The sequence below is a fragment of the Tachypleus tridentatus genome, chromosome 9 (genome assembly GCF_004210375.1).
Source record: "Tachypleus tridentatus isolate NWPU-2018 chromosome 9, ASM421037v1, whole genome shotgun sequence".
In the NCBI taxonomy this organism is placed as follows: domain Eukaryota; kingdom Metazoa; phylum Arthropoda; class Merostomata; order Xiphosura; family Limulidae; genus Tachypleus; species Tachypleus tridentatus.
This window is the reverse complement of record NC_134833.1, coordinates 81,873,911-81,894,698: the sequence shown is the minus strand read 5'-3', so window position 1 is coordinate 81,894,698 and position 20,788 is coordinate 81,873,911. Positions and strand designations below refer to the sequence as shown.

Sequence of the window (20,788 nt, the reverse complement as noted above, 5' to 3'; positions counted from 1 at the left end):
TCAATGTTTTAATCATAAAATGTGACCCAATTTCAATGGAAAATTATTCACTTATTTAAAAGTAAACATGTTGTTTTGTGAAAAACTTGTACATGATGGAGAAAAATGTATATCGTTTTCAGATTTAGTATACATATATTACTGCTGAACAGATAAAAATTTCAAGACAACAAAACCATTGCAGGCTTGTGCTATCATAGTATTGCAGCTATACTTTGATGTCAGTAAGTACTCTGATAATTATTGTAGTTATAATCCTTTAGTGTTAGTAAATGTTCTAATAAATATTGTTGGTGTTTAGTGATGGCTGTAGATAGTCTGATAATTGAAATCTTCCTTAATTGTTCCCATAAGTAGAAACTTATGATGAAAATTTAACCATTTCTAACAGTATAAACACTTCATTACATTCTACTGGAACAAACCCAGTAATACCAGCTTCAGTTGACTGTAAATCAGACCAACTGAATTTCACAGGTTTTTCCCAATCTTTTAAAATTTCTAATAAATAATTACATATACGGAACAATATTTGAAACTCACCTGGCCCAAGTCTTAACACTTTTGGTAACAATCCTTTGTATAATGCAACAAATCTGTGAAAACAAATTTATATAATAAACTTCTTGGCTCTTATAGGGTAATGGAAAGAACCATAGTTACAATAACTTGTAAACATATGGATTTGAACTACATAGCAGTATAATATATGGCACTTATAAATCATGTTATGTGCATATATATATTTAAAACAAAAAAAAAAAAAACTCTTCTTATAACACTGTGTATTCTGCATAGAAACTTCTACAACATTTTAAAACCAAAAAGTCAAATAAACAGTGATCAAAATAAAATCTTGAACATTTTTTCTTTTATTCTAAAGAAGCAAAATGATATTATGCAGGTATTTCATGGATTACTAATATTTTAACTAATGCTTGCATAAAACATAAATTTAAAAAAAGGATGTTTATCAAGAATACAATAGCAAGTTAAGACTTTCTATTAGTAACTTTAAAGCTAAATTCGAAAGTTTATTTTCACTAGCCGTTTCTGTTATAGATGGCGCTTTGTGTTAAATTACAAACTGGGTCCAAAAGACTTGCCTCACAATTGGATATGTGTCACAATATCATTATGTTGCAAATGTTTTCTTGGATGCAATACACTCTTCTAGTTTCAAAAGGATCAGACTAATATCTCAGACAAATCAGTTTAAAAACACATTATTTGTGTTACTTGATTTCACTAACAGTTTTTTTGTAACTAAACAACATTGGGTTAACTATAACTATACAGTGATGGTCACACTGAGTAATAAACAACTCAATGTTCCAGACCAAAGGAGTAGATCATCATCAGATTTTGCTCAGAGTTACACAATGATAACTTGATTCAACTTGAAACAGTAAGCTACCATAGGTGAGATATGGAATCAAAATGTAGCTGAGGAAGAAAACATTAGTTTAATTATTGTGAATATGACTTCTATACTGTCTTCCACAGAAAAAAAGAAAAAAAAATGTGAGAGGCAACTGCTTTGACTTGTCCTCCTTAATCCCACTTATTATTTTAAAAATATTTCTATTTCAAAGTTATTCATTACTTGGTAAAGTTCAGTTAGCTTGCTCTCATCTTTTCATTACAATTTAAACTTTAAGAATAATTATTTTTATAAAGTGTACTTACCCTTCTTCTACATATACAGTTTTAATGGTTGCAAAACATTTTTTGTACTTCACTTCACCAGGTACTGGCTGAGGTCCCTGTATTCGACTTTTTGCAACATCAAATGGAATATTAATGGTTGAAGCCAATATTCCTGCAACTAAGCCAATTGCAAAGCACCTAAAAACATCTAGTGTTTGGTCCTGTATAGAACATATTATGAAATTATTTTAAAAAACAAATTGTTCTTAATTACTGAAAAAAAAAAAACAGTCTGTGACAAAGAAGTTGATTTTAATCAATAATTAAGTATTAAAATGATCTTTTGTTGGAATCTATTGCATGTATCCTATTTTTCATCATTAAAACCAAACACAAAAATTCCTATTTATGAAACACATAACTATCATGACACTATAGTCTGATTATCTGCATTAACTCAGTATAAACCCTTCTCACATTTTATATTATATGTTGTTTTTTTCCCCATTGCTTCAAGTTCCTAAAAAGCAATATACTCCCAAATAATCCTTGATGATGAGAAAACCCACCTGTAGAGAAAAATATATATGTAAAAATAGCTGATATGGGTTGAGAAAATTTTTATGTAGAGGAGCGAACAACGTTTCGACCTTCTTCTCTCATCGTTAGGTTCACAAAGAAAGAAAGATGTAACTGACTGATAGCTGACCACATGTTTGAAGGGGGTTGGGTAATTAAGTGTAGAAATGTAGAGGGTATGCTTAGATATTTGATTATATTTATTAATATAGGTATAAAGGTGTTCCTTTGTATTGGTTTAAATTTGGGCTTGAGTTGTATAAGTAAGGGTTCTTTAATTTTGCGTTTGTTTAAACATAAAAATTTTCGCAACCCATACCAGCCGTTTTAACTTATATAATATACTCCCACATATATCTGCATTTGAATATTCCATAGCAATCAAATGGGTCTACATTAATAATGAAGTAAAAATAGTGGCAGGATTAAAAGTAACATGCACCAGTACCTAAGCTATACTGTTGTCAAGTCCTGTTACAATTAGATGTATAATTAATATCACAAAATACTGGATGTTTCTTATTAAACCTATTATATAATAAATCACAAAGGATTAGAATGTTATCTGAAATATGAACAACTGTATTTTACGTATTTATAAGAACTTCTGAGTGAAAGTAAAAAAAAAGAGTAATAACAATAACATTTCCAAAAGAGGGCCAAAGACCACCTGGAGGAGTCACCTTTTTAACCACTTGCAATAGTGTGTTGTCTGTCAGTTGGTCAGTAGACACTAAAATCACATTACATAAAGCACACTTAACATTATAATTTGTCTTGTCAAGATGTCAGTTAAACAAGCATATGCTATGAATCATGAAAAAAATTATGCACTCTGTAGGATATAACACAGCATGACATACAACCTTCAAAAGCAAAACATAAATATATATATATATATATATATATATATATATATATATGTTACTCTTAATTTTGGTTCTGTTTACTCTTGAAACAGAACATTTTCTAGACTCTGAGAAATACATCTAGTAATATATCACTTACAATCTTCAAATCAGTAAAAAATGTCTGGAAGATTCAAAAAAATTTATGTGATTCTAGTTATATAACAATTGACAAAATTTTCTGGCAGGTTAGTTCATCATCTCCAATAAATGATCCACGGTAACTGCTAGAATAATACATAAAACTCTTCTTGATACAGCACACTTCATTTAAGGAAAAAATCAATAAATTTTGTTCCAATTTATTGTGAGCTTTCAAGTACTTAACTTCCCATCACATGTGCTTATTTATTTGACAGCCTTAGAAATAATCTTTCCATGACTTTCTTTTCTTTACAACCTACAGGTGCCCCTCTTTAAAACTTTGGAAGAAAATCAATAATATTTCAACACAGTATTTTAAGGGGCATATAACTAGAGTAATATCATATAAATACAGATAAAAATTTATACGAGTTTAAACACTATTTTAAAGAGTTTAGACCTTTATTTACAACTGTAAACTCTCAGGTCCTAAGAAGTAACAATATTTACTCAGTACAATCTCAGCTAGTCAATAAATTTGTTTTAATCAATCATATTATTTAAAGAACATTTAATTTGTCTACTTATTATCATCACAAAATGTTATTGAAGTAAAAAAAGCACTGTATTGTATGCTTAGTAATCATGAAAATAGTGGATATGTAAGCAGAAAAATTTTATCTAAATGATTTAACACAGTTTCAAAATAACACCACATATCGAACAAAATGTCACATAAGTTTCATGCACACAAAAGTAACCTGATCAGTTACATGCAGAAAAGATCCAGTAACCCAAATATTATGAGGTTAATTCCAAATTATGAAAGAATAATTAGGTCTCATAGTACCCTTAGAACTATCTTTTCCACTGTCCATAATGCTCAATTTAATGGCTATGATTATGCATTGCTGTAGTTTCTATTATGACAAACTTCAGTGAAGTATAATAAAATTAATATCACACCACATATCACAACAAAATTCAAAACATTCTTCTACATAAAGAGTGTCAGGAGACATGCTCAACTTCTCTTTTTAGGTCATAAGGTTCTTTTACACAACTATAGTGCTTTCATAATCCTTTACAGTCTCGAGAACCCTGCCATGAGAGTTTATGCTGTTCCTTGGAAAATACTGATGATTACATTATTGAAAATTACTTTCTTATTTGAATCTTCACTATTTAACAATCTTACCATATAATATTTTTCTTGGGAAACACCTCTTACAGCCTTCAGTCATAAGTTTGCTTATAATGATACTGAAATGTATGTCATGTATGGGTATTAACACTTTTACAAAAATAAAGCAGAGAACAACATTTCAATCTTCTTGGGCCATCTTCAGGTTAACAAATGAGATTCATTTTTACTTCAAGTGAGTTTCTCATCATCATGAATGACACTGAAATGTTGAACAGCTGGGAATTCATTGTGATCCCAATATATTAGTCCAATACAAGCAGTTAATGGTACTACTCTTAACATCACTGCACTGGCATATAAAACTCTATCAAATAAATTATAATTAATAATCCATAGATGTAATTGAAATACCTTAACAAAACTGACCCAATTACACAGTTGGAGATGGTGCATTAAAAAACAAAAGCAACTGATGAGCAACCTATTCTGAATAAGAGACTATTCCAGTTACCCTGGTTACATAGTGTAAAAGTGATTCAGCTACCTTGTGTATCAAAATGATCAAGGCATCATAATGTAAAACTGATCCATTTATAAAAAAAACTTTAACTTTCCAAGTTATCACACACTGAGATTCCCTGTATACAAAATTAATTTATACTCTTTGTGAGCCAATCTGTTTTTGTTAGTTACAGCTACCCCTTTTACTTTCTGTAAGGAACATTTGTTTTGCTCAGTATCTCCAAGTAACCCAGATGTCCAAATCACAACAGATAATTTTTGTTACATCCCACCAACATTTTTTTTTTTGAAATTTGGAATCAAAATATCATTATTCCTGATTTCCATATATAACAAAACATCAAATGATCAGCTGTATGTAGGTGTTCCCCAATTTCCACTCTCTCAACCATTTCTGTATTAGAAGTTAACAACAAACCTAAATTTTTTAGTAGGTTCCTTGACCAATCAATATAGGAATACATCTTGAACAGTTTCCAGAAACCTTTCTCCCTCATGGTTTGACTCTAACATTTCCTAATTAATATGTTTGAAATTAAAACCATCCATAATTGTGACTTCATTAACAACTGAAATTATAATCTCACTGTAAAGTTTCTCACTAATTTCATCAGTTTCATCTGGTGACCTATAACAAGTTCCTACTAAGAGCTTTTTCCCTTGATATCCACTAAAAGAAACCAAAACAAATTCAATCTACTTGCTATTATCCTTAATATTCTCAACTTCAACAGGATGTAACTCACACTTTACAAATAGAGCCACTCCTTCCCCTACCCTCTACTACTCTGTCCATATTAAACAACCTTTTACCATGTATTTCAAAGACATTTCTGTCATCAAAATTATCTGCAAGTGCCCTAAAGTTATTTTATTTTTTTATACTTCTAGCATAACAATAATAACAATTAAGCCTATCATTATAACTACTTTTCCTATCATTATAACTACTTTTATACTGATTTTTTGATGCTAAAACTTCCTCTACATATCAAGTTTGTTTCATTTAGTTTATTTTTGCCCTCACCATTAACTAGTCCTAGTTTAAAACTTCCCTTACAACTAAGGTAGATGACCTGGCAAACATGCCAGACCCTTTCCTACTTAAATGTAAATTATTCATTCCAAAAAACTTTCTCCTCCTGCTGAACTGATCCCACAAGTCTAACCAGCTAGCCTGCTCATCCTTGCATACTGATTTCAACCTAGCATTTAGCCCTAGAGACCTAATCAAAATTTCATCTCACAATTAATTTTAGCAATATTACTGACACAATTAATTTATGGCCTTTATCTTTCGATTTGTAACAAGCCCCTGTGCTCATTAATTAGCTCCTCTGACTTACTCTTCCTTATACCATTAACCACTACGTGCAAAACAAAAACAGCATCGTTGCTAGTCCCATTCATAAATATATATATATATACACACACAAACTTCCTCATCTACATAAGTCTAAGGCTGAAATCTGAGTAGAATAAAAGCTTTACAATTAAGTTCACTACTTTTAACCCTAATACTACCCTTTCTAACTTCCTGAATGTCATTGTTACTCTTAGCTTATATCTCCCTTACATGTAAAAGCTTAAGCTCCTCTTGAAGTCCTGTTGTCACTTTCCACAGTTTATACTTCAGTTTATCTCTTTCCTCAAATTTAGTTAGGATAGCCTCCAAATTTTCTTCCAACCTGCAAACTCTTCATATACTTTGAATATCTTCAGTTACTAGCTTACTTAAAATTGCATAGTAACACAGAGTTCCCCAATAAAACACTTTCATTGCACCTGGAAAACTAAGAAAGCTTAATCCTCAAACTACTCTTACCCATTGTATTACTTCTAGAATTAAAATAAAAATTTGATACTGTGATTAAATACCAGGTGTCTATTGTTAACAGTGTTAAGCCTACGTATGACAATTAACTAATTTTTAAACTATATATATTAAATAAAATACAATATGTTTAATTTGTCTTACAGTCTTGCTGCAAGTTGAATTATAACCAAGTCTAAAGAAGCATTATTTGTACTAAACCTAACCTGATGTTATACATGCTACACTACTGAAATTTAAATTAAAAGCTTATATCCACAATTTTAGTCCCCAATCTTACTAAATCTAGTTACTTTTGTTATTCAACTCTAATTTCTTAAAATAATAAAACCAAATAACATTAAAAATCCTCAGTATTATAAGAACTTAGCTTTCCAACAGATTAACCAGGTTATTTTACACACTGAATTGTCCTAATTACCCTACAAGCTGTCTTAGTTACCTGTACCTTAACATAACCGGTTTACCCCACATGAATAAGTAACTATATTATCAAGTATGTTGAATTATCCTAGCTACTTTATATAAGGTATCATGGTTACCTGCACAAAATGACCTAGTTGCTCTGTATGAATAGGTAACCATGTTATTATATGTTAAATTATCCTAGTTACCCTGTACAAGGTACCCTTATTATTTGTACATGAAGATAACCTGGTTATTTTGTATGAGAAGATAATCATGTTAGTTTGTGTGTTGAATTGTTATAGTTACTCTACAAAGATGTGCCTGGTTACTCTGTACAAGGAAGTAACTATATTATCCTGTATGTTGAATCATCTTAATTACCCTGTATAAAGTATCCTGGTTGCCTGTACATGAGGATGATTTTGTTACTCTGTATGAGTAAATAATATTATTGTATGTGTTGAATCATACTAGTTTCCCTGTACTTGGTTACTTGTGCATGAAGTAGAGTTACAAAGTTATATGTTGCAATGGCCTAATCATCTTGAATACAGTTACCTTAATTAACCTGTATGAGTAAGTCCACCTAGATATTTGGCAGGTGGATATGGACTAGAACTGTAATACGAGCTACTTATTAACTTAATTAACTTTTAAAATAGTTTCACATCCAGAAGCCGCAGAATAAAAACAAAAATCAATTAGTAAGTTTGACATAAAGTGAAAAATATTGTTATTAAAAACACAGGAAAATAAATACAACACTAGATTAACACTAATGTGTTAGACTGACTTCATTCCACTATTTCCTGATGACTGGTTACACTACAGATATTATGCAAACCATTATTTGACAAAAGACTATACCAACTGCCAATAATATTGGCATATACATATGTATAACACCTTTTACACAACTATTATGTTTTATACAAATATTTTGCATGATAACCAATTTCCACTAAATACTTGTTACACTGTTACATCACTGACTGCAAGGTAATAAATAATATAACAAGTTGCCCTCAGGAGGTTCTGTATATGATGTTGCATAAATTAATCAAATTCAGCCACAACATTAACATATAATGTTTACAATAAAACATTGTACATTAATGTCCATTACGTTTTAAAATGAACACTAGGTTTTAATTTTTAATAATTTCCTACCTACATTTGACATATATATTACAGCAATACATAACTGTTGCATTTTAATGAAATTAGTGAGTGATGAGTGAACTTAAATGGTTGTCACTTGTAAAAGTGTGATGGCTGATGACACAGTGTGTTTTTCATGAATTCACATAAATACCTCCAGTTTATAATTAATTTTTATCCCATGGCTTATGCAGGCATTTAAAAAATAGTTTTGTTTTCATCTTTAAATCAATTTCCTAAAATGAAGCTCATTGTTATAAATAATAACAACTTATTTTAATAATGTATTCATTTCTTAACATCGGATTTGTGGCAGGGGTTTACAGTGCTCCTCCATACCTCCTAAATCATGTAAGCATTAAATGGTTGAGCAATTTCATAAACACAATTTGCACCAACAACTCCAGTTCTATGTGTTACTTACGATAGTAGATAATATTTAATTCTCCAAAAGAAGTAAGACACTATAGATGCACACAAGAATGCCCCTTAATAGTAACTCTTGAGGTATAGAAAAGTGAATTTTAAAATTTAGTATCAATCTGTCTCCATGGCAAAAAGGAAAAATGTTAAAAACAAACACATAGAGATGGAAATTCATTGACTAAGTGAATAAGGATATATGTGCAAACTTTACAATAAATGCCTAACAGACGAGTTTGATTGTTGAAAGTACAACTGAATTATCGTGTGTAATGCATAATACTGAATGTTAAATGGTATCCATAACAATTACTAATAATTAATTAGGGTAGAGTCTCCAAACCACAAAATGTTGTACTTGTAGTATCCTAACTCTTACCTCATTTCAATTCTTATCTACCAGTACCATTGAGTGTTACTCACAGAAATGTACAGTGAATTGAACACTAATGTATGCCAAGTGTTGCATTAATGTTGATTTGTTTTTCACTATAATCATCCAAGGAGTGTTTTTGGAAAAGCTGATCTTACTGCAATCTTATAACATTTATTCAATACTTTCACTGTGAGACTTCAAGACTCAGGTAAAAAACAGAACTGGCAACTGTGAAGAAACAACATGTAAATTCAGTTAATGTTGGTAATTTTGGTAATTTCTAACAACTGTTTGGAATGTAAAATGTAATAGCTGTTTCTTTTGTTTTTGAAGTTAATTCAAGTTTTTTCAGATACAGATATCTTTCCTTTAATTTAAAAAAATATCACATAACTCAGAATGTTGATACTACCATATTTTAAATTCTTTGGCTGCCCATGTGGAGTGAACTCAAGTTTTGGTTTGATTTGTATTTTGTGGAAAGTTACATAAGGGCGATTTGCAACAGCTGCTTCTAATTTAGCAGTGAAACTAGAAATAAAGCAGATAGTCATCACCACCTATTGCCAACTCTTGGGCTACTCTTTTACCAACAACAGTGGGATTGACTGTCACATTACGACACCCCCACAGCTGTAAAGGCAAGCATGTTTGGTGGGATAACGACTCAAACCGGTGATCTGCATTCTGCAAGTCAAGCGTCCCAACCACATGACAGTGCCAGACCACATTCAAGTTTTGTCTGTAATTGTTCTTCAATTTATCACCATATATAATTTACAAAACACAAGAACAAGAGTTTAATAGAAAAAAAAGACATGAACTGAGAAACCTCAAATTCTATCCACACTAATACAGAACTAATGTGTCAGTTATAAACCATCACCTCAAATAAAGCTATAAACTGATACTGATCAATAAAGGTCAATTACCTTAAGCTCAGATTTCAAACTTTCTGTATGGAAGCAGATAAGAAATTATATCATATTATTAATGAATTAAATATAATAAAATTATTTCACTCACCTTCATTTGAAAGACCATTCAAAATGCATAAATTCAAACAAACAATATTAGTCATAATTTACAAGTTTCAACACATAGTTACATACCTGTACTTCAGGTACAAAATCTTTCATGTTGAAATAGAAACTGAAGTACACCATGTTAAAAACCCCATGTCTACCAAGTGTAGCAGTTAGTCCTTTGTTCAGCCCTTGAAGTCCTATTCCATTTGTATGTAGAATGCTTCTGGCAACAGCAAAACTACTGGGTTGCTAAAGTAATACACATGTAAACATTTTTTTTCATTTTATTGGAAAATATACTTTTAATAGGTACTTACCTCTACTAACTCAAGGCTACCATGATCGTCTTTCTGCCCTATAAGCATTGCTAAAAAATTGTTCGTTCTCCCACAATTAGACAGATAGAATCTCTCAAGGTATAAGAGAATGTGAAGTGATGGCATTTTAAACTGTTTGCTCCTCATACCAAAGATGAAGAGGAGAAGAATAGGTCCAACTAAGGTAGGAATGAAGAAAACTCCTCAAATAAATGAGGAATTGAGGGAACTTTTCCCTTTCGTCAAGAATTCCAAATGTGTTGCACCCTATAGGAGCAGAAGCATATGGTCTCTGGACTGTGAATGGAAAGAAACAAGTAGAAGTTAATCACAATAATGAGTGTGAAGACCCATCAGGTATATATGTCGTGCAAAAATTTATACCACCCAACAGAACACTTCAAGGGCCAAGGCTAGTCCAAATGGTAGGGTTCTGTACTAGAATATTCAACTTTGAGTAAAAATAACTACTGAGATGCAGGCATGATCAAAGAATTGTAGATTTCATGTACAAAAATTTGGTTTCTAGTATTAGTAATGTAGGAAAAGAAGCTAAAGCAAAACTCAGCCCCATGAACAGAGAAGAAATTACCACATTAGCAATACAGCAAAGCAAAGCAAAAAAAAAATTAAGTCCTACACTGACCAAAAATAGGATTATAAAACACATAGTTAACAATACAAAAAAAATATTCAGACAAAAGAATGAATTAGATGTTACTAGTAGTATGTGATATGTAACGTACAAACTATCTAAACATGCCTAGATAACAAAGTACTTACGAATATCAAACTTAAAAACCATCTAAAATTACTGAGAATGCAAAGTAATAATCAATACCTAATTGACAATTTATCTAAATTAATGTGGACAACAAAGAACACATAAACAAGTCCAACACTGATGATAATTAGAATTATCAGGTACGTAATTAATAACGATGAGAAAAAGTTAGTCAGATACAATAATGAATTAGATAAACTACCTAAACATTCCTAGTTGAAGTACTTAGTAATATCAAACTGAAAAACCTTAAACAATTTACAACAAATGTATGTAATGTTAACAAATGTGCAAAAAAAACTAAAATTACCTAAAAAAAAGTAATAACCAATACATCAAAATTAACTTAGATGACAAAAAACACAAATATCTAAGTTATCAAAGTCTGAGAACTGTGGACATGAAATACTTCATTCTCCCACTTGTAAAGAATGACAAAGCCACATAGAAAGCATCTGAGCCAAGCCTACCATAGGAATATTCACCAAGTGTGAAGTGTGCAAGTCAAAAAATACCACAGATAGCAAAATCATCCATGTCTGAATTATACAGAGAAACTATAATATGCATCAACCAATGACCTGATTAACAAACAAAACAGAAGATGAAAACTCAGGAAAAAGTGTAGAATGTGAAAGACCAAAATAAAAAGGTGCTGGAAAAGGTATCCAAACAATCTTCCTTCTTGATTGTACTATTCCTTAAGGATATTGTATAGTTGAAAAGAAGAAACTGGTGGCTGAACATATGAATCTAGCTCTCTGCAAATTAAGGTCTGACCTCCTGTTCAGATAAAGCTGAACTCAATTCCTTGAAAGTCATACCAGTAGTATTTTCAACTGTAATGGGAATTTTCATAGTTGATACCCTGAATCACAAATTCATACTAAGATCTCTTATAATTTGTGAAGAATTAACATATAAACACACACACACACACACAAAAACTGTTGAAAAAAAATAAGTGGTAAGGAAGCACAACCATAAACTAGAGTCACATGCACAGAAACACACATCTCAAAACTTTTCACATCAAAAGAGTAAGGGACTAAGCAGGAATAGCAGAGGGAGATAGCTGTACCAATACAGATAGTGCAATACCACTGGTGATATGGTTTGTTTGTAATTTTGTGCAAAGCTATATAAGAGCTATCTGTGCTAGACATTCCTAATTTATTGGTGAAAGACTACAGGAAATGCATATAGTCATCAGCACCCACCATCAACTCGTGGGATACTCTTTTACCAATGAATAGTGGGATTGACCGTCAAATTATAATGCCCCCTTGACTGAAAGGACAAGCATGTTTGGTGCAACCGGGATTTGAACCCGCGACTCTCAGATTATGAGTTGAACGCCTTAACCCACCTGGCCATGCGAGACAATGGTTTCTACAATGATGGACTTTTGTTTTATTTAAGCAATACTATCCATCTTTTTCATTTTGGACTTACTGAAAACAAAGTTTCATATATACTGAACTTAGACCAACAATTCCCTAATTACCTGGATGTGCCAAGTCTACTACTGGTGAAGAGTAGTCACACAATATGTACATGTTCAACAGCAATGTAAAATTAATGGAGTATATAAACTGGTATGCTGAGCATGAAATGTTTTTAAGCAATGCCTAGAGGGCAGTAAGAAGATCAAGATACATTTGTGTGTGAGAAGCTAAGACTAAATCATTAACATTCATACGTAATATGTACCCATTTTTCTTTCCACAATTGTACACATTTCCTATTTGTATATATATAGCTAACAAAGTAAAAATAATTATTTCTCAACAAATATCTAGTAATAAACTAAAAACAATTTTTATTTATGGTAACATAGTCTTGCTTATTTCTTTTAAAAACTTACAACAATTGAAATATTCCAGATTAAACTTTTTTGAAACGTATATGATATGAAATCTCATTTTATGTTACTATAAAAGTAAAACTTAATTGCACATCTTTAGAAACTTCAGTAAAATCTCACCATTTCAGAAAAATAAGGAATAAAAGATAAAACAAAAAAAACAACTCCCGTTTATTATAAGCATTGCTCCTATCCACACATAGACAGTTATGCAATTATAAATATCTGTTTTACAAGTAATGTAACCCACATGGTTGCACCCCTCCACATGCTATAACCAAATGAATTCTTTCAAGATTTAATTACCATAAGAAACAACACTATAACATTCTTGAAAGTTAACAAGATTATAAATACAAGAGGTTATTTCAAGATATCAAGTGCAAAACACATGAAATTCTCACTGTTGAAAGTCTTTGTCTGTCAGCTTGTAGTTTCACTTTCACTACCTCAAAAGGATTTATAACAATGCCTTCTGTCAAGCCAGCACAGAGCCCTGCAAGTGTAAATGTCTGTAAGATAAACAGTTATTCATATATAAGATAAAATTCAAACATAAAGATAATTGATTATCTTTAAGTTTTACTATTTTTTGGTTTTTATCAAAGAAAAAAACAACTCATAGTTTAAAGAAACAAAAAAGAAGTTAAAATATGAACCATATCTGAAAATGGAAATTTAAAACATTGTACACATAATAAAAACATTTGTATCTATATAAACAAACATCAATGTGTGTGTGTGTCTGTTCCTTATATGTTTCCACACTTCTTGATAAATCACCACCAAACTTGACAGAATGATACAGGATAACATGAGGATGGTTGGAAACCTATCATTGTTGTATATCCCTCAGCATTAGAATCAACTATATAACCACTGCTGTTAGAGTTCTTGAAAACTTTGTTTCTTGGCTGGTGTTTGTTATTGTGTTTTTTTGTCAGTATTGGTACCTTTGTGTATTTTTATTACACTTTGAATGTTTACCATGTGAAGCAAAAAAATAAAAGTACAATTTCTTATCATTTGTTACAAACAAGTTTTTATTTAACCCATCTAATGTTCAATTTCAAGATAGTCTTATGAATTACCTGAATTCTACAGAGCATGTTGCAGTTAGATAAAGTATACTGATTTAGTGGTTGCTAATGCAGAACTGGTGTGATAAAATTAGGAACCCTGTGTTATTTCATCTTATAAATGTCCATGTGAGACTAAGAAATATGAGACAAATACATGGTGAGTCTAGAAATTAAACTCCAACACTGTGCAAAAGAGTGCATAACCTCTATGCTTGAAGCTTGAATTGATTAGCTGGTGTACCATATCAGATCTTGGCTATCTCTATAGAGATGGCTTAAACAGTAAATGTATTGCAAAGCAAAAACCAGGGTGTAGCTGCCAATCTGGTGTTATCAAGAGGACCTGAGAATGTTTCAACGAGAGGCCAACCCACATGTCAAAGTTCCAAAATGAGAACCAGTTCAATGGAACATTGTGAGGTAACATATATTCTGTTAGGAGAATTGAAGAGAAAGCCTAGAGTTGTAATCCCACCTATCCCATCCATCTACTGCCAAAGCCTGAAACTGAGGTACTGGAGATCAAATTGTAGGTAGTCGAGTGTTTCAACGAGAGGCCAACCCACATGTCAAAGTTCCAAAATGAGAACCAGTTCAATGGAACCTTGTGAGGTAACATATATTCTGTTAGGAGAATCTATTTGTGTTGAGACAATTGATCTACAACTGCAGTAATCACCCATGGAACACAGCAAACTTGTAAGGTGATATGATAGAAATTGTCACAAGAAAGAAGGTCAAAGATTGGAAAATAAGCTCTCAGTGAGAAATATAAGACACCACCATGGAATTATCAGAATGAAGCCTAATGACTGTCCCCTTGACAAGTTCAGACTATGAGATGCATATAACCTGGAATTCATGACTATTGGTATATGCACCCTATAGAGTGTAGATGAAACTCTGGATGAGATGGTAACACAGGAACCCATGTCTTAGTAGTGTCCTGACTTAACAGTTCCTCAAGATCAAAGAAGGATTCTGACTAATGAAAATGGGAAATATAGTAAATCAATGTTTAGGATCCCTTGGTCACAAAGACAATTAAAAGGATCTTTTGTGCTCTCATTCCAAAAGCATGAAAAATATGAGTGATGTCCACACTACCAGAAGAGAAAGAACCATCTGTACAGTAGAAGGAGAGGTAAGAGTCAGGCTTCCTGTTCAATAATGTGGAGCTGGATGGAAACCCAACTGAGAGGCATAATGAAAAAATACCCAGACTGATGACATATTAAATTGGAACAAGAGTTGATGCCTCAGCTCTGAGAATGAAGCCTGCTTTGTTTTTTTTCTGAAAGTAGAATCAGGATATAAAGTTTTGACTATTTACAAGATGATACCAGCTGTAACAAGTTGTCTATAGAAAGTGTGTGTGTGTATATATACACAGTGATATAGAATGAAGGTGATGAGAAAAACTCTTATGATTTGGCAGAACCCATGTGAAGTGGATGCTAGCCTGAAGGTGAAACCCTGAAGTGCAGTACCCAACTCTTTTGCATAAACTTGGACATCCACAATCCCAGAGAAAAAATGTCAACTAAGATTAAGGTGAACCTTTAAGAATCTAAGCATTGATATAGACAAGAAAGATCAATGACTAAACACCAATCTCATCTTTTATTAGGCCCAACATCCAATGGAAGAAAAATCCTGTAATAGCTAGCACAACTTTCTTACAATCCCCAGACCAACCAAACTTTAATATCTCCAGAAGTAAGTGAATCTTATAAAAGTGCACTAGCTAAGAGCCTACAATTTTGCTTACCTATCCATAAACTCTGATTACCAATTTCCCTTTAACAACACTTATGAAAACACAATTAAAAAATGCTACTTCATCCTCATTCTACAACTAAAACTCCCATAAATCTGTTTCCACTATTACTCACAAAGAATATATTGCTCTAAAGGAACTAGCTAATAATGAAAATATCATTACTCAACTGCAAAAAAGTACAGGTGTTGTTATGCTTGGTGTTAACCAAATTACTTTAACAAAATGCAATGTATTCTCAGAAATAAAGCAAAATTCAAAGTTCTCAAAGTTGATTGGTTAAAGCTCATCATAAAACATGAAGAAAATATAAAGAACCTTAAAAAATTATAAACATTGCAATCAGGTTTCAGAAAGCATTCTTGAAGAGAATTATCCCTCAGGCTCCCACCCAGACCTTGTTTGGGTTACCTAAAGTTTACAAAAGTAATATTCCTTTAAGATCAATTTTATCCAGCATCAATTTTCATACTTATTAATTGACTAAACTCTTTGCTCCTATCCAATGAGTTTACAGTTAAAGATTCCCTTTTCTTTGCACAAGACATTTCCAAAATTAATAAATCTGATCAACCTATGCTGGCTAGTCCCAACATTGAATCTTTATTCACAAATAATCTACTTGAGGAAACTTAAAAAACTTTTCCCCCACAAAAATGAAATATACACAAGTTTTAATTACCAACAGTTAAAATAATTATTTAACCCTGCCTTTAAGAAGAATTACTGTCTTAAAAGGTCACCTGCATGAACAAATGACCTTTAGGACTGACTATCACAATTAAGTATTCTTGGCTAGACACTTGTCCATCTGAATATAAACCAGCCCTATATAGAAGGTATATTGACAATATGTTTTTACTCTTATGAAACTCTACTCACATGAAACAATTTTTGGAGTATTTAAATCTGAAACTCTAACATTAATTGTATTTGTGAAACTGAAAAAAAAAAGTATTTCCTTGCTATCCAAATCAGCAGATCAGATAACAATTTCACAACACCTGCTTATTGTAAAAAAACAAAATACAGGCTTATACTTCATTTCACAGTTCTAATCCAAATTTCTTTAAATAAACAGTCTTTTTAAGAGCATGTGACATCTGTTCTAATTACCTCTCTTCATGCTAAAATCACTACTTCACAGAACATTTTATTCAAGTTCTAACATGCTAACTCCTTTCTAACAAATTTGAAACCCAAAGAAACCATACAACGTTGATAAATGTCCATTAAGACTGGTCGTTCCTTTCCTAAGTAAGCGAAGTTTCATATTGAATTCACAAATTTTAAGAATAATTAAAACATTTTATCCACAAGTTCAACTACATATGATATTTATATCACCTTGTAAAATACCAAAACTACTCAGATCTAAAAACCTATTACCTACTCCTACGTGTTCCAGGATCATGTATAAATAAATGTGGTGGCTTAATGCCACTTACCTTAACAAAACTATCAAATACACCAAACTACATAATTCACATACATAGTGAAAACACTACCCAACCCATCTTGATTACAAATTTCAAAGTGATCTCATATGGATCATCCAACATTGAACTTTTAACTAAAGAAAGTTTATCCATTACAAATGAATGCCCAACTTTAAATAGTAGCACAGCTTCACTCCAATTAAGTCTGTTATAAATACGTACATCATATTGTTGCATTATCTTATCCATTGTCTATTTAGTTGTCTTTTAATTTATTTCATCCTTTTATTTGACTACCTTTTTATATAATGCTTAAACTTTATAAATATTTGTACCTATTAAGTTACCCTCTTCAATATAGCTTGTTAAAGATGGAATATGTACATTCTGAAACATTCAAGAAATAAATGTTTGTTTCTGTACACACACATCAAATGTTTGCTGTTGCTGCCATCATTTTAGCGTTCATCATTAAACTTTGATTACCATCAAATGAATCTGTTTCTAAGTTCCAAGTCTCCTATGGATCTGCAGATGTAAACCCTACAGGTATGGTGGATAATGGTAGTGAAGATGTGAAATGAATAACTAATTCTGACTCAAGAACCTGTCGTGCTCCTGAAGCTGTGGTTAAGGTTACCACTCATCCAGAAATTCTTGAAACCATACCCCCAAACCTTGATGGCATACAGTAATCACCTACACTGCTGCCAGAATCCTTGAATATAAACAGAATTTATACTAGGTACCAATGTACAAAGAGGATGTTACAATGGGTTGGGAGCTTCAAAAAGGGACAGAACTATAACTTCCTATAGGAGCCAATGACAACAAAGATAAATGTAGAAGCCAATAATCAAATGTACATGTTAACAATAATTCCAGTTTGTCATCAATGAAGTTGGTGATCCTGAGAATCTTCTAACAAAATGTAATATTAGAAAAACAAAATACTGGATTTCAGAGTTGTAAGTCTGTAGACTTGCCCTGTCCCAATAGGGGGGCATTGATATATTCACATTAATTACAAACTCCTCCTTAGAACCCCTAAATTCAAGAAGCAGGTACATTATTTAAGAGTCAGAATATGCATACACCTAGTGGTGGTATGTTAAATTACAAAGTTCCAACAACCATGTCAGATAAGAAATAACTGTTCCTTTATATTACTAAAAAATAACCTCCATGTATGAGCTACAATGTCCTAGGATAAAGAGAAAACTAAACATTTGTTCCAAGATCTTTCAGCTACCAAGAAAAGAAAAACCTGAAACACCACACCATTAATGAATCAACAAAAGAAAACAAATCAAAATCAGTTTGTCTCAAAGTGATCTCCTTTGTTTTTTCATTTAAAGACTATGTTGATTACAAATAATGTCTGGCTATCTGCTGTGTCCACCATCAGAAATCAAACTCCAGATTCCACCACTACACGTCTGTAAGCTCACCACTGTTTCACAGGTGGACCAAAAAGCCAACAGAAGGAGCAGGATAAAGCAAATTTATATCTTCTCCAGAATGTTAAAAATTGCCCTTAATTGTAGCATCAATGGTCCACATACATATAAACTGCATGTCACTTAGGTATAGTCATAATTCATCATGTTTGAAATACTATCTACAACAGATATGTTAATAATGTAAAGTAATATATCCCCTTTTAACAAGATTCAAACAAAACACTTAATGTTTTTTCTTCAAATCTATCAATTTACTCACTGTCAACAATTTTGCCAAATTGTCCCTGATAATAAGACGTCATGAAATAAGCTACTATTGTTTTCATGAGTGAAGGCTTACAACATTACAGTGTTACAGTGAAATGAATAATTTTGAAGACATTTTATAACATCAAAATAAGCACAATGTGATGAAAGCAGATCATTGTCTTTAAATTTTTAAAATTTTCATTTCACAAAAAAACCCCATAAAAATTCAACTCTATAGGTATATATTTAGACACAACTAAAACTTATTGTACTAATCTTTTGGTTAACTTACCACAGGAGTTGGACTAGTAGCTCCAAACAAAAACATTTTTTTGTACTGTTCAAATGTGAAAAACTACAAAAGGAGACAAATCAAGGATTAGTATGAAATATCATAAGATAGCAATATTTTGATATATGGCAGTTTTGTACATTTAAAAATAATGACCAGTTCAGGTATTCTGAAACATAATTAAAAAACAAAATCTTTCAGAGACCATTAACTGATTTATAGCACAAATTCTGATAGTTTTTGTTAACTAAACATTGAGTATAGAACATTATAGCACTATGTATACTGTTTGAGTTTCTATGGGTAGATTTGAACCCCACTCGGTGGTAGATTCCATTTTTTTCATTTCTAACTTCTGAAAGAGTATGCACCCTTAAAAGTACTGTAACTAAAACATTTAAAATTTGTACTTTCAACAATAAACAAAAGGTAGCAAATGAAATACAAACTTTTCAGTTTGACTGCCACAGCTTAAAAGTCTAATCAAATTTCATTCCAAATAATCAATGAAAACTGGTAAATGTGACATACAAGATATGGTATATTAATTTACAGAGAATAATTTGGTCTGATAACACATTTTGCAATCTGAATTGGCCATATGTGTGATTCAATCTCACCAAAGCAGAGAACAAACTGTGATGCAATTTTTGTTATAGCAAGCATGCATCCTCAATTGGAATTTTTTCAAAATGTCCATAATTTATATGATTCTCTTGAAAAGTCCATGACAAAAGTAATTTTTAATAACAACTTCTGTGTGAAAGTAAAGAACAGCATCTAGTATGTTAACCACACTATACCTGTTATATACAGTTTCTGAAGTTTTTTTTCCCCAAACAAGGGTTATTCATATAAGTTTGGATACCACAGATAGAACAGCGATAGAGACACTGATAATATTACAATTCCAGTTGGCAAGAAACCCATTCTTGCAGCTGCTGTGCTCACTTTTTAAAAAAAAGTATCAAACATAAATGGGGAAAGTGTGCAACAGGAGTGGAATAGTCTAAAGAAGGTAATAGCAAATTTTAAAGTTTAAAAATCTCTTCTAGGCTCACAATTCTCTGTTTCTTCAATATTTCTCCACTGAAGCAAAGCATCTACCTTCTGTAATAAATCATGAAGTGATAATTGATCATGGAACTTTGCAAGTACAATCTGGACATATATGTAAAACCATTGTATTAGCTATAAGACCAAGCTGAATAATGTTTTTTCCATTTTATTCCTATCGTTTGTTTTTTTGGGTCTTCCTACAATATTGCTGAATCAAATGGGCATATTAAGTTTAGAATTCCATTATGCACAAGACAACACACCTGTAAAGCTCTCAGTCATGTTACCTCAGACTTGGTTAGTTTTTCTCCTTTGATACCATTATTTAGAAAATTA

At 31.7% G+C, this 20,788-nt stretch overlaps 1 protein-coding gene across 3 annotated transcripts in view; it reads right to left on the bottom strand.

Annotated features, from left to right (window-relative positions):
- The window catches only part of LOC143225615 (mitochondrial 2-oxodicarboxylate carrier), a 35,542-nt gene that overhangs the window by 2,699 nt on the left and 12,055 nt on the right, over positions 1-20,788 (bottom strand). For all 3 annotated transcript variants that reach the window (XM_076455370.1, XM_076455371.1, XM_076455372.1), the window contains 5 exons: positions 19,394-19,456; positions 13,493-13,600; positions 10,205-10,369; positions 1,690-1,871; positions 544-596 (listed from right to left, as the gene is read on the bottom strand). In XM_076455370.1, coding sequence (XP_076311485.1) covers positions 544-596; positions 1,690-1,871; positions 10,205-10,369; positions 13,493-13,600; positions 19,394-19,456 — 571 coding nt within the window. The remainder of the gene's footprint in view (positions 1-543; positions 597-1,689; positions 1,872-10,204; positions 10,370-13,492; positions 13,601-19,393; positions 19,457-20,788) is intronic.